The following is a 15,870-nucleotide window of genomic DNA, read 5'->3' as shown; positions in this document are numbered from 1 at the left end:
GTGTTCAGTGGAACAATTAGATCTAGATCGATATAAGCTTGTTAAAATGAAAATCTTCTGAGTGCCTGGTTGCGCCTGAGATGACACAAACCTCTCTCTACTGACTCTGGCGTAAGCCAGAATAGCCACAGGCAGGTCAGGTCTAGGGGGCAGCTTCTGAAATACACCTGCTGAGCTTCTGCTGGGCAGATGGCAGCTGTCATTTATTTATTCGTGACCTTTGCTGATAAAGCTTTCATTTTTAATTAATTACACCCTGGATTCCATTTTTCTGCATGTCCCCATGAGGCAGTTAGTTACCTGGCAGCAATTCCTCCTTGCCGCAGGTTAGACACTCTTGGCTTTCCATCCTTATCAATTCCTCCTGAGACGGTCAGACCCAGGGTGGTGCCTTCCTTCTTCATCAGTTCTACCACGGTGGAGCCTTTGAATTCCTCTGTAAAACAGAAGCATTTGCCTTATTAAAGAGAGTGGAACCATGGGGGTTTTGTATGTAGTGAGGAGCCTCCTTTCCATTAACTCCATGTTTTGTTCTATGAGGAAAGAGCTCTGTGGGTCCTTACACTGTAGATGACAGAGTGTCTCCTCATAAGACTATGCATGCAGATAATGCAGACGTTGCCTAAAATGGTTACTAAAAAGGCAGCACTGGGGAGTTCACTCTAGGTTCATAATAAATAGTCTGAATTGTCTTAGGCACAAATGACAACATTCATTCTTGTTTTCTGCCATTCCTTGGGAATTCGCTTTAGTATATCTCTTTTTCTGGTTCTGAATGGAGCAACTGAAAGTTGTCAGGTGATGAAGAACATAATATTACATAATGCATACAGTGTAGTAGTAGACTCCACGTTCATGGTCCATTTCACCTTAGAAAGCCTACTGACAAGAGCAGTGAGCTTTACTAGAGCAAGAAAAAGTATTATTGATGTTTACTTGTATTTCGGAAACAACATACAACGGCACAGTGTCAATCTCACTAGTTCTTTTTTGAATATTTCAAATATGGCAAGGCAGAGCTGGTTGGTCCTCAGAATTTATGGGTAACTGCTCTAAATCTCTCATTGTCTATTTATATTACCAAAGCTTAAAGTCTCACAGATCTTAAAGGAAAAATATTACGCATCAAGTGGAAACTCAAATCTTTTTATTTTAGTTAAAACAGAAGACAAGAAAATGATTTATTTGTTCGTTTTATTTACATACACATTGCCAGTCCTGGGGCATGAATTCAGAACCTTGGGTCTTGCTTCAGTTTTACTCTGAAGCCTGTCACTCTAACACTTGAGTCATACCTCCACTGCTGGCATTTTTTTCTAGTTAATCGGAGTTAATAGTCTCTCAGATTTATCTTCCTGGTCTGGTCAATCCTCAGATCTAAGCCTGCTGAGTAGCTAGGAGTGCAGGTCTGAGCAACTTGTGCTGGACTTAAGAAAACTTTAAGGAAAATCTTCCCTTCAGAAACAAAAATGAGAAGAGCCAGAATGTACCTATTCAGAGATTATGAGAAACACTGTTTTAGACTTTTCCATGATGCTATCCCATTTCCTCTATCCATACACTTTCTGGGTATGGATTGGAAAATAGTTCTTCAACTTCTCCTGAATCAAGTTCTGATTTTCAGGGTTTATAAGCTTTTGGAACATCCACAACACTTATATTGAAATGCATGAACAGACATATTTTCAAACCCAAATGTAAAAAAAAAAAGTAATTTGCACACCTTTGCCCTTTCCTTACACTAACAGTTAATTATATTTTTGAAACACTCAATGTTTATCATAAAGATTTCTAAATTGTTGTTGCTGGTATGTTATCCCACCAGGCAATGGGAAAATTAAATCATGTAAAGGATAGAAATAATCTCTCATCTGATGTAGTGAGAGGAACAGACTACTTGGGAAAAGGAAACAAGGAGTGGAGTATAGCTCAAGTGGAGAGAGTGTCAGTCTTGAGAAAAGAAGCCAAGCTAGAGCCTGAAGACCTAAATTCAAGGCCCAGGACTGGAGCACACATGTTCTTGCACACACGTGTGCACATGCACACACACACACACACACACAGAGGAAGCAAGGAGCATCAGGTCACTAACTTCCTCAGTGACAGAGGGAAAGTCATTCCAGGCAGAGCTGGGAGGATGTGTTTCGTTCATTCTTACCAAGGACTCTGCACAGAAGAGCTCTTCCTGTTCTTTGATAGAAGTCAAAGGAGAGGCTATGTATGACGTTGGCTACATCCATTGCTTCATCTATTAGAGTCCTATTAAAGATTGAAATTCAAAAACCAAATTCTTTTTTTGTGTGTGTGCTGATCCTGTAGCTTGAACTCTGGGCCTGGGCCCTGTCCTTTAGTTTTTCATTCCAGGTGGGTGCTCTACCATGTAAGCCACATCCCCACTTCTAGAGTTTTGGTGGTTAATTGGAGATCAGAACCCCAAGGACTTTGCTGCCTGGGCTGGCTTTGACCCATAATCCTTAGAACTCAGACTCTTGAGTAGCTATGGGTATAGGGCATGACTATAGGTGCCCAGCTTAAGAATCAGAATTCTTTTTTTGGGGGGGGGGGGTTCCGGTCATGGGGCCTGAACTCTGGGCCTGGGTGCTGTCCCTCAGCTCTTCAGCTCAAGGCTAGCGCTCTACCACTTGAGCCACAGCGCCACTTCCGGCTTATGTGGTACTGAGGAATCGAACCCAGGGCCTCATGCATGCAAGGCAAGCGCTCTACCACTGAGTGACCTTCCCAGCCCAAGAATCAGACTTCTTATTGAAGGCATAAAGTACCAGTTCTTTTAAATCAGTTGCAAGAAGCATTTGTAATCTAGCTACCATGATATGTATTTCACCCATGCCCCTTAAAAAGCAAACAAAATAACTTGTCACATATATTATAGAAACTAGAAATGATGTACATGGGAATAACAGATGCCTGGTCCTTTGTTAAGGACTTAACCTTTGCTAAGGCATTATCTTGTGGTTGAATGCAAAGTATAAATTTATTATAAAATTGAAATTAGTAGTTAAAATAACCAAGATGAAAAAAATAATGAAGATGAAATAGTAGATTGCAACTATTTTCCCAAAAAGCTCTAAGGTGTCTCTTAACTGTACATCCATTGGTTTGGCTACATTAAAAAAATTACTTCATTGTTATAATAGAAGTGTAATACAAAAGGATTACATTTACAGGAGTCATGTAATAAGTCTATTTCCTTTTGCACAGTGGCATCTCTTCCCTCATTCTCTCCCAGTCCCTCCTTCCCAGCTCCACCCACAGGTTGTATAGTTCACGTTCATCTATATCCAGTGTGGTCCACTGCTGTACTTTTTCACCCTTATTCCTCCTGTTCTGTGCCCTCCCCTCCTTCCCCCACCCTCTTGGAGATGTACATGTGAATACATTGTGTATAAGGTAAAGAATACAGAATCATCAGAAAAAGAAAAAATGGAAGCCTTTTGTTTCAATGTCTTAGGAGTTTGTTTCTGTATATACATAATTTTATATAAATACAAAGAAGTGCTTAGGCACTGCACCTTTGCGATTGTCTCCGAAGGTTATCCTCTTTTGGCCTCACTGTATGTATCTAGAATCCTGTGTAAATTGTCATATCCCAGTTGTTTTAGATCTAACTTCCCCGTATCAGAGAGAACATGCACGGTTTGTCTCTCTGATTTTGGCTTACCTCACTTAACATGATTCGTTCTAGTTCCATCCATTTCCCTGCAAATGACATTATTTTATTCTTTCTAATGGTTGTGCAAATTTTCATTGCATATTTTTTGGATCCACTCATCTGTTGTGTGTATTTGGCTACTTTTAAAACTAGGAATAGTCAATTACCCCCTGATTTAAAATATTTGAAATCTTTTCCTAAGTGCTAGTTTTAATCGTGAGGATGAAAGAAAATATTTATGCTTCTATTAATTAGGTAATTTGTGTCTTCATTGATTCAGTGAGTTATTGAATACCTACTTCAAGCCCATCAATGAAGCACAGAGATAGAACATGTTAAGGCCATTATCTACAGGATGCCCACAGCCCAATAACAAAGGCAAAGTCACAGACACTGCACAGTGTGACTCGTGAGGAAAGCAGACAGAGGAGACCATTTGGGAAACAGGTAAATCAAAGGCCTGAGCTTCCATTTGCAACATCTATTTCACAACGTTGCCTTCCAACCAATCTTGTATACTTATTGATTAGGACTAGCCGAGCAGTGCGGACCAAAGAAGGAATATAAATTAGGCAAAGCTCAGGAGTAAAGATAGAATATTGTTGCAAGAAAATGTGCTGAATCACAGGAATGTTAGCTGCTAATAAAGTAACTTCACTCCCCAAGGAATGACTAAATCTGTTGGGGGTGTTTCCAAAGGATGCAGGAGAGAAGAGGAGGTCTGGGAGAGGGAGGAACCTGCTTTGAGTATTTGCTTTCTGCAAACCTACAGGCTGTACAAGTCATCCATCACTTTATGTCTTTTTTTGGTGTTTAATGTTTGCATAACGATCTCATGGCAAAGAGAAATGAAGACAGATGCATTCATTTGCATGAGTTCACTTATATATCAAGACTGACAAAACAAACTCTGCAGTAATACGGGAAACTTGGGCAAGTCCGTCTGTACTGACAGCTTCTCTCTTTTGTGATTTAAATTGCAAATATCTCTCCCTAAACAAAAAGGACTCCTGGCAAACATGACATGCTGTCCCACTTAGCAAACAGCAGATGATACCCAACTAGCAAAGAATGAGATGGTTCTAGGTTTGACGTATTCCTTCATCATGATAGTTAATTATCTTAGGAAATAAATTGCAGGTTTACATCTGTACCACTAACCATCATGGATCTCACTGGGATTTCATTGTTTGCAGTTTTTTCTTGGGGCATGAAATTCAATCTTTTAAGTTATTCAACTCCTGAAGGTGTTAAGAAAAGTAAAATTGAAGCTTGTTGAAGGCAAAAGAATTATATGAAATTCTTACAAACAATAATAAAATTTGGTTGTATAGATTTTTATAAAATGTATATTTATCTACTTGTATATATAAAATACAAATTCTATATAACATAAAAATAAAATTATATATCTATATTTATATCTATCTATCTATCTATCTATCTATCTATCTATCTATCTATCTGTATGTATTCCTGATAGCCAAACAACAGTCAGTTAAAAGTCATCATAGAAAGCAAGGATACCTCTTCAATTGGAAGATCAGACGTGGAGCTGTGTGGTTTAAAATGCAGGCAGTTTTCTTTTCAGCAAAAAAGCCAAGTGAGAATGCTAGGCCTGAGTTCAAGCTCTACTACCAGCACCCTCCCCCAAATTATTGTGCAAGATCTATAGTAAGAAAAAGAACTTCTGAGGGATATAAAACCAAAATAAATGTAAAGACATCCAATCCAGCCATTCAATATAAATGGAATGCTTACTCTATGCCAAGCAGTGTTTTAAGGACTGGAGATGTAACACGGAGAAGTAGTTGACATCTTTGTCATCCAGGAATTAATATTCTAGTGGATTGTATGATCTAACCTAAAAAAGTGTCTATTTTCCTTAAATTTGTCTTCAAGTATATCATCAAAAAGTGCCAATACAATATGTTTTGGCCTAAGATATATATTACATTATTACAAAAGTGAAACATGCGTCCTTGCAAAGATCTTGTGAGAAAGTGTGCTGTCAAGGTATATTAGTTTGTCCTTTGAAATTGCTGTGAAACAGTAGAGAGCCTGCCATGAAGACTCCTGCAAAGAGGAAATAGAATTGTGACTGGATGTCCTACTGCTAGTCATGTCCTCCTGAGAGACCATGAAAAAGCCTTCAATGTTTGCTTCTCAGTCTAGATCTGCTTGGACATATGAAAAAAACAACCAGAAACAAATCAACTAACAAAGACACAAACAAGAAGTCATGCATATAGAGCTTTCTGACCCCTTTCAGATAGTCTTCTTGTTTTATGACACTGCTTTACATAAGGTACAGTACAATAATCTTTTTTTTTGGGGGGGGGTCCAGTCATGGGGCCTGAACTCTGGGCCTGGGCACTGTCCCTCAGCTCTTCAGCTCAAGGCTAGCACTCTACCACTTGAGCCACAGTGCCACTTCCGGCTTTTTTCTTTTTGCTTATGTGGTGCTGAGGAATCGAACCCAGGGCCTCAGGCATGCAAGGCAAGTGCTCTACCACTAAGCCACCTTGCCAGCCCCTAGTACAATAATCTTATTCCTCCCATCCCCTGTGAAACCCTTGGTATCTGGACATTCCTGCTTCATTGCTTTTTAAGTATGAGGCTCACACCAGAAAAAGTTATCCTTAATTTTTGGCAGGTATTGACATTCAGGAACTGAAAATGAAGACAGGGTTATAATTATAACGAATGTTTCTGGAAGAGGGGAGAGGGATGGAAATGGTGCTAACCCAACTAAGTTTAAAAAAAAACCATAATAACAGTAAACAAGGGGCCATCAAGATGAGACAGGGCTCTAACTGGCTCTTTAAAGGACTTGTCCCAAGCCTCAGCTAGACATAAAGGCAGAAGAATAAAACATGCTAGATGATTATTTGGGTTCTGTGAAGTGCAAGTTCTTGTAGTTCCCCAGTTCCGGCTGCTTGCTATAATCCATTAGTGAGCTTCTGAAATGCTGATGTCTAGGCCCATCCTAGACCAACTAATCAGAGTGCTTCTTGATAAGGTTTTCATCTTAAACTTTTAAATATACTTTTAGTTTTGAGATAAGTGTAGGTTTATATGCCATGGTAAGAAATAACATGGAAATCCTTTTATCCTTTACTTTGTTTTCTCCAATGGTAATGTTTTGCCAAACTAATAAAATATTCTAGCCAGATTATAAATCAATCACATTATCCATTTCTTGCCTGGCAACCTCTAACTTATTCTGCACGTAATGCTATCATTTCAAGTCTGTCCAATAAATGAAATGATACAATGTGAAACCTTGGGAGTTAACTTTACAGATTCAACATCAATCTTTAGTAATTCATCCAGGTTGCTGTTTTACTTGTAGCAACAGCTTATTCCTTTTGATGGCTAAGCATTATTCCATGATATAGATACACTAGAGTTTATTTAGCCATTTTCTTGTTGAAGGACATTTTGGTTGTTTCCAGATTTTAGTTATTATGAAAGGCTGCTATAAATATTCATGTGCACATTTTGTATGAACATAAATATTCATTTATCTGAGATAAATGCCCAGGAGTACAATTTGTGAGTAGTTGCAGATTTAGTCTTCTGGTAAACGAATAAAGTGCATTCCAGAGTACATATTCTATTTTCTATTCTGACTAGTAGTATATAAGTCATTCATTTTTCTGTATACTAAAGCATACTTAGTACTGTCACTTTCTAAGTTTAGGACTTTCTGTACAGTTTTTTTTTGTTAATTTGAGCCATTTTCCTAAAGGGAAATATGAGTAGTTTTTGGTGTGTACTTATTTTCCATCAGTGTATCTCTTCCAGTCTCTCACCCCAGGCTCTTGCCTCTGCATGTCTGACCTTTCCCACATTCTATCTTAGGGCTACACAATTAGTATTTAACTGTGTACACATGACTGGTATTTGATGCATGAACAGATCAATGGCAAAGAGGCTGTGAAGGAACCAGAGATTGGAACATAATGGATTCTAGAGAAGTGCTTAGAAATGGGTTTCAGAGAAGTGCTAGCATGTTGTTAGTGTGAAGTGCTCATTTTGGTAATGGTCATCGGAAGTGTTGAAGAGAAAGGCATCTACATAGAGATTCATCATTTATGCTTTTCTGTTTTGTGTGTCTGTACAGTATTCTTAAGGGTCTAGGCCCCATGTTGTGCCTGGGCACTTCAAATTTCATGGTGAAGTCATGGGAACACCATGTGATATTTTATCTTTTTGAAGGAAACACAGCCATATTGACTGTGGGATACAGCAGTACCTAGTTAAGGTACTGCTGAAGGAAGTTCAGTGCAATATTTGATCATACCACATTACTTTTGTTGATATCACATCTTCCAAAGCTGAGTTTCGAGTTTTTGCTATGACAAAAAAAAACCCCAAAAGATTCCATTTGAAAATCAATGTGGGACAGAAAATTAGGTTGTCAATGTCTCATTTGATTGGAGAATTTGATAAGTTGTGCAAAATCCAACAAGCATACAGATATCTTTACTAAGCTCTTGGGTTTCTTTTTTTAATTTTAATTTTTATTGTGAAAAAACTGTACAGAGGGGTTACAATTACATGGGCAAGATAATTAGTACATTTCTTATCAAGCATTGTAGCCTCCTCCTCTGTTTCCCCTTCCCATCCCTTCCCATCCTCCCTTGGGTTTCTTTATTTTTATTTTTTTTTTATTGTGAAAATACTGTACAGAGCGGTTACAATTACATGGGCAAGATAATGAGTAGATTTCTTATCAAGCATTGCAGCCTCCTCCTTTGTTTCCCCTTCCCATCCCTTCCCATCCTCCCCCCGCCCCCCCTTGGGTTTCTTTTTAAGGAGAAAAATAAACATTGTGTTCTTTCCACTCATACTTTTTTCAACTGGTTAATAAGTTGTGAGGATAATATATGCACTAAGTAATTTTGATCTAACTATACCATAAATTGGACTACTGGTATTTCATTTGGCCTAGCTGTAGTAAGAAAAAACTTACTGAGAAATGAAAGGTTCTATAAACACAGAAAATCTGGAGACTCCTGTCTACATTCAGTAGGTGGTTCTTACAAATCATTAGTGAGCTACAGTGTTCATATCTCAAAGGCAAGATCTCACAGCCACATCTAACTTCAAAGGAAGCTGTGGACTGGAGTCTAGACAAGCACCCAGGAAATAATATTGTACAGAGTTAGAGTACAGAGAGCTGACTGCCATGTACAGGTAACAGAGATGACATAGATTCCAGGTACCCTAATGAAAGACTCTCCCAGATGCAAGGAGAAAGGAAGAAGATAGTGAAGAAGACCTCAGACTTGCTGATATTTTTTGGTTGGAGGTTACTGGTCTAACCCTGAGAGAGGGAATCTGGAAAACAAAGGAAACAGGCATGGGATAGAATGTCATCCAAGAGAAACAGAGATTTAAATACTGGGGAATATTTAGTCCTATACAGTTTTTGTCACACCTCAAAGTGGCTTATAAAGTCCTTACTTCAAAGCAACAGCAGAAAAAAGAGAAAGTGTAATTAAAAACAATATCATCGGTCCAGAGGAAGATGGCGGAGGAGAAGCTGGAAACAAGTTCTCATGTAGAAAGCAGTTTTAGTGTTCCAGTGAACAGTCCTAGGCTAAAGAATCACACCAAATGTGCCATCATAGGACAGAGAGTTTGGCCAGAGAGGGAAAATCCAGGCAGCTTGGTCAAGGAGACAGATCTGAGCACTTGCTGGTAGCCATGGCCGCAGTGGCAGCTGCCACAGCCGCCATATCAACAGAGAGAGTCCAGGACAAAGAAGACAGATGTGGTGTGCGAGCCAATTCTACTTATCACCAGCAAGAATTGACAAGGAGCAGAAATCTTTGTCCTGCTGATCACAGACCAGGGACGGCCCAGGAACCAAGAGTCTGGTGTGAGTAGACCCAAGACATCCTCATTCCTTTTCACAGAGCAGCAGCAGGAAGGTAGCCTCTCCCCCACCACCAAAGAAGATCTCCATCTTTGATACTGACAAAGGCCCAGCTGGAGCAGCTAGCTCCAACTCAGGCTTTGGAAGAAAACAATAGGAGCCATTCAGCATGTCTCAGGAACCTGACCTGACCTGCCAGACTCACCTTCACCCAGGGGAAAGTTACCCACCCAGGCAGAGGCAGCTCTGCCCCTGAGGAGTGACTTTTTTTCACTGGGTAAACATAGCCAGAAGCTGCCCCTCCCCATTGTAGCCTAGACAGCAGGAGGGGTAAAAGACGAACAATTGAAACTCAGTAAACATAAACCCTGAGAATGGCTCCAGGCTGGGCTCTGTGACTGTCTCAGGAGCTAGCCCGCAGGGAAAAGCTACTGATTGCTGATAGGCCTCAACCCTACCCAATCCTACTCAACCTAGCCTCATCACAACAACTCCAAGCTAGAGGAAACAACCATCTCCCTTTTTTGTGATACTCAAAGCAGATCTCCCTCCCATTGAACTAGTCTAGGAGGAGGATCACAAAGTCCTGGGTAAGGCAGAACTTATCTCTGCCTGCTCAAACAAACTGACATAAGAAACCAATCAAGACACAGGAAAACCAAACACCACAATCAGACCAGAAACTCCACCAAGAGACTAGTTATGGACACAGGGGAGATACAAGATCTTCACACCAGCCTCCCCCCACCAAAAAAAAAAAAAAAAAATCAAAGAACTCTTTTTTCTACCTAATTTTTTAAATTAAAAAATTCTATTTATTTCTTTCATAATCTTTATTTTAGGTGTGCGTATGTTCTTTTTTTTTTTAATCTCTTTTCACCTTCTGGTCCTTGTTTTGTGTGTGTGTGTGACTTAATTGCTATTCTGCTTATCCCCAGATATATACCCATCATCGATTATTAGACCTTATCCCTCATTGTGTACATACTTAATTCAGAAATGTATTACTCAATTCACAACCTCTTAGGCTTAACTTCTTTTTTTTGGTCAGTCGTGGGCCTGAACTTTGAGTCTAGGCACTGTCCCTCAGCTTTTCAGCTCAAGGCTAGAGTCTACCACTTGAGCCATAGCGCCACTTCTGGCTTTTTCTGCTTATGTAGTGCTGAGGAATTGAACCCAGGGCCTCACACATGCAAGGCAAGCACTCTACCACTGAGCCACCTTCCCAGCCCCTACTTCTTAAATAGTACCTACATAATTTTAATAAATAGTACCTACATAATTAAATAGTACATACATAATTTTTAAGTATTCCATTTTTAAATTTTTTTAGTTTTTAATTTTTCCTTTTTATCTCTCTCCTCCTCTCATCCTATCCTTTTCTTCTCTCAATATCATTTCTTTATGCTTACATAATTTTTAAGTGTTTCATTTTTTTCTTGTTTTTTTTTTTTTTTTTTTAAATCTCTCTCCTTTAATTTTGTCCATCCTATCCATTTCCCTCTCTGAGATTAGGACATGGTTAAATTCACTCTTTCCTTTTACCTCTCCATATCCCTCTAATCCTGTTTTTCCCAATTCTCTCTAAACCTATTAATTTCTGGTCTGCTGAATCCCTCTTTGATATTCTTAGCCCATTAAACTATAGTTGTTTGATGTTGAATAGATTGTATCTGTTGAACTAGATTGTATCTGCAGCCATTTTGACTGTGCAACTACAGGACTCTGGTTAATAAATGCCTTAAAATAGTGTTCTAGCACAAAAATGGTGTTACTATCATACCAAATGGGCAGAACAAGCCGGAGAGTCCGGTTATCTCAACTCCCACTCATGATAATCAGGTGACAGAACAGTTAATGAATAATCCAGAGGAGAGTTCCCAAAAAGCTCTACAAACACTACCAGAAAACATGGTAAATGAAAAGATTGAAAACCTTCAAAGGACTCAGTGTGAGTGTGATAGGGAGTGACACAAGGCTAACCAAAGATTAATACAGGAACTTCAAGAGCAGGATGAGGATAACCAAAAATCTCGTGAGCATGAGGAAGCTAATCAAAGATTAATACAGGAATTGCATGAGCAGGCTGAGAACAGTCAAAAAGAAATACAGGAATTGCCTGAGCATGAGGAAGCTAATCAAAGAGTAATACAGGAATTGAGTGAACGGGATGAGGATAGACAAAGATCAGTAGAGGCATTCATGGAATTTCATAAACACACAGCTGAAGGAATCCAGGGAGACCACAAAGGGAATGATGAATAGAGCCCATCAAAAGGAAAGGGAGTCCAAGAAAACCATAACCAATCAACTAAGTGATTTGAGGATAAACACTGAACACCAAATTAAAGAAATAAAGAGGTTCATACAAGATCTAAAACAAAGCTCCAACAAAGAATTTGAAACCATCAAAGCCGACCAATTAGAAGGAAAAAAAAAAAAACAAAGTAGAAAGTCTTGACAGTAAGTTAGACCATGCAGAAGATCAAATCTCTGGGATTAAAGACAGCCTAGATATTACAGAGAAAGAACATACAAATATCCAAGACAAATACAAGAAATATGAGGATATTGGTGTAGAGGAGCACCTAGAGAGAAGTTAATGGTCTAGGAAATTTATTTAACAGGATCCTAGCAGAGAACTTCCCAAACATGCAAAATGATAGGCCTGTTCTGAATCAAGAAGCTTTTAGAACCCCAAATAGACCAGACCAGAACAGGACATCCCACTATCACATTATAATCCTCACAGGATCAATTCAGACCAAGGAAAGGATTCTTAAAGCTGTCCAGGAGAAAAGATCAATCACCTATAAAGGGAAACCAATTAGAGTAACCTCAGATTACTCAGCAGAGACAATGAAAGCAAGAAGAGCCTAGAATGATGTATGTCACCACCAAAAGACAAACAACTATCAACTATACCCAGCTAACCTCTCCTTCATAAAAAAAGGTCAAATAAAAACCTTCCATAGCAAAGAAAAACTGAAAATATATCTCCACCATACAAGCCCTACAAAAGATACTAAAAGATGTCCTACACATAGAAAACCAACAAGAACAAGGCCAAGAAGGCACCCGAACTGAGTATACAAATCCATAGGAAGAACCCAGTTGTCACAGACCCCAAGAAGGTGGATAACATAGTAGGAACTACCAAACACCTCTCAGTCCTAACTGTCAACATTAATGGACTTAACTCTCCAAATTAGCAACATAGACTGTCTAGATTGATTAAAAAGCAAGATCCTTCTATCTGATGCCTTCAAGAGTCACACCTTGCCAATAAAAACAAACATCTTTTGAAAGTGAAAGGCTGGAATAAAAGCTATTAAGCAAACAACCCCCATAAACAGGCGAGAGTTGCAATCCTAATATCAGATAAAACAGACTTCAAATTAAAATTAGTGAGAAGAGATAAGGAAGGTTGCTACATACTAATTAAGGGATCTCTCCTTCAGGAAGATATTACAATTCTAATTATATATTCACCAAATAACAGAGAACCCAAATTTATCCAAGAAATACTACTTTCCCTCAAATCTCACATAGATCAAAAGACATTAATCGTTGAGAACTTTTATAAACCACTATTCCCACTAGATAGATTAACTTGACAAAAACTCAACAGAGAAACTGCAGATGGAAACACCTGCATAGATCAACTAGATTTAACAGACATCTACCGAATATTTCCCCCAGCAGCATCAGAATACATGTTTTTCTCAGCAGCACATGGAACATTTTCCAAAATAGATCACATTTTATGTCACAAAGCAAACTTGTCCAATTTCATAAGCACTGAAGTTATGCCCTGCCTTCTCCACAAGGGAGTAAAATTAGAACTCAACACCAAAAGCCACCAAAGGAAGTCCTGTAACACATGGAGGCTGAACAACACACTGTTGAATCACCAGTGGGGCATGGAAGAGATTAGAAATGAAATTCAAATGTTCATGATATTCAACAAAAATGAGCACACAAATTACCAGCTCATCTGGGACACAGAAAAGGCAGTACTCAGAGGCAAGTTTATAGCTCTGAGTTCCTACATCAACAAATTGGAGAGATCTGAAACCAACAATTTAATGAGACATATGAGCCTCCTTGAAAAAGAGCAGCCCCAAAAGATAAGCCCCAATCCAGTAGATGGAAAAAATAATTAAAATTAAATCAGAATTAAATGAATTAGAATCTAAAAACACCATAGAAAGATTCAACAAAACAAAGAGTTGGTTCTTCGAAAAAATTAACAAAATTGACAGACCCTTAGCAAATCTTATCAGAAAAAGAAGAGAACACACCCAAATAAATAAACTCAGAGATGAGAATGGAAACATCACCACAGAAACAACCAAGATTCAGAACATTATAAGGGAATACTTCTCAAAACTTTATGCTAATAAGTTTGAGAACTTGGCAGAAATGGACCTTTTCCTACCAATATCGACATGCTGAAACTAAACCAAGATGAGTTAAACCATCTTAACAGGCCCATATCAAGCATTGAAATAGAAACAGCAATAAGAGACCTCCCATCTAAGAAAAGCCCAGGACCAGATGGTTTTACAGTGCAATTCTACAAGGCCTTCAAAGCAGAGCTCAACTCTTCAATGAAATTGAAAGAGAAATTCACTACCAAACTCATTCTATGAAGCCATAATAACTCTCATCCCAAAACCAGGCAGGGACTCATCAAAGAAAGTGAACTATAGACCCATTTCTGTGATAAACATTGATACAAAACTTCTTAATAGGGGCTGGGAAGGTGGCTCAGTGGTAGAGTGCTTGCCTTGCATGCCTGAGGCCCTGGGTTCAATTCCTCAGCGCCACATAAGCAAAATGAAAAAAGCCGGAAGTGGCGCTGTGGCTCAAGTGGTAGAGCGCTAGCCTTGAGCTGAAGAGCTGAAGGACGGTGCCCAGGCCCCACGACTGGACCCCCCCAAAAACAAACAAACAAAAAAAACAAACAAAAACAAACAAACAAAAAAAACTTCTTAACAAAATTTTGGCCAATCAACTTCAACAATTCATCCCAAAAAATCATACTCCACGATCAAACAGGATTCATTTCAGGGAAGCAAAGCTGGTTCAATATACACAAATCAATTAATACAATTAATCATATCAACAAGAGCAAGGATAAGAACCTCATGGTTATCTCAATAGATGCAGAAAAAGCATTTGACAAGATCCAAAACCCCTTTATGATGAAGGCTCTGGAAATATTAGGAATCCATGGAACATTTTTCAATACAATAATGGTGGTATATGACAAACTAACAGCCAGCATTATATTTAATGGTGAAAAACTAAAGCCATTTCCTCTAAACTCAGGAATGAGACTCTCTCCACTTCTCTTCAGTTTAGTATTAGAATGCCTAGCTACAGCAATAAGACAAGATGTAAACATAAAGGGGACTCAAATAGAGAAAGATGAAGTAAACTCTCCCTCTTCCCAGATAACATGATCCTATATTTAAAGAACCCCATGGACTCCACTCCCAAATTACTCAAGCTGATTCAAAACTTCCGCAAAGTATCAGGGTATAAAATTAACCCTCAAAAATCAATGGCTTTTCTGTATGCCAACATTGAGAAGAGCACGGCTAAAATCAGGAAAGCAACTCCTTTTGTTATAGCCCTACCAAAAAAAAAAAAAAAAAACCTAGGAAGTACTTTAACTAAAGAAGTGAAGGACTTCGACAATGAAAACTTTAAAACTCTGAAAAAAAAATTAAAACAGAACTTAGAAAGTAGCAAAACCTCCCATGCTCCTGTATTGGAAGGATCAACATTGTGAAAATGGCAATACTTCCCAAGGCTATCTACAAATTCAATGAGATACCTATCAATATTCCAACCTCATTCTTCAATGAATAGAAGAGGCAATCCAAATATTCATATGAAACAATAAAAGACCCCGCATAGCAAAAAACGATCCTTAACAGTGCTGGAGGAATATCAATACCAAATTTCAAACTCTACTACAAAGCTATAGTAATAAAAACAGCTTGGTACTGGCACAAGAACAGACCTCAGGACCAATGGAATAGAATTGAAAACCCAGAAATGAACCTAAAGACCTATAGCCATCTAATCTTCGATAAGGGAGCTAAAAAATAGAATGGAAGAAAGACAGCCTCTTCAGTAAATGGTGCTGGCAAAACTGGTTAATCACCTGTAGAAAACTAAAGCTAGATCCTTATATAGCACCCTGCACCAGAATCAGCTCCAAATGGATCAAAGACCTTGGAGTCAAAGCAGACACTCTGAAAACTTTACAGGACAGGATAGGAGAAAACCTAGG

At 38.7% G+C, this 15,870-nt stretch overlaps 1 protein-coding gene across 8 annotated transcripts in view; it reads right to left on the bottom strand.

The window, feature by feature from the left end:
- The window catches only part of Grip1 (glutamate receptor interacting protein 1), a 607,772-nt gene that overhangs the window by 131,689 nt on the left and 460,213 nt on the right, over nt 1-15,870 (bottom strand). For all 8 annotated transcript variants that reach the window (XM_042699087.1, XM_042699081.1, XM_042699083.1 and 5 more), the window contains one exon: nt 301-436. In XM_042699087.1, coding sequence (XP_042555021.1) covers nt 301-436 — 136 coding nt within the window. The remainder of the gene's footprint in view (nt 1-300; nt 437-15,870) is intronic.

The sequence above is a fragment of the Dipodomys spectabilis genome, unplaced genomic scaffold (assembly GCF_019054845.1).
Source record: "Dipodomys spectabilis isolate Male_0828 unplaced genomic scaffold, ASM1905484v1 ptg000234l, whole genome shotgun sequence".
NCBI classification, from domain to species: Eukaryota; Metazoa; Chordata; class Mammalia; order Rodentia; family Heteromyidae; genus Dipodomys; species Dipodomys spectabilis.
Note: the sequence above shows the minus strand (reverse complement) of the source record. Positions and strands in the feature narration are given on the sequence as shown.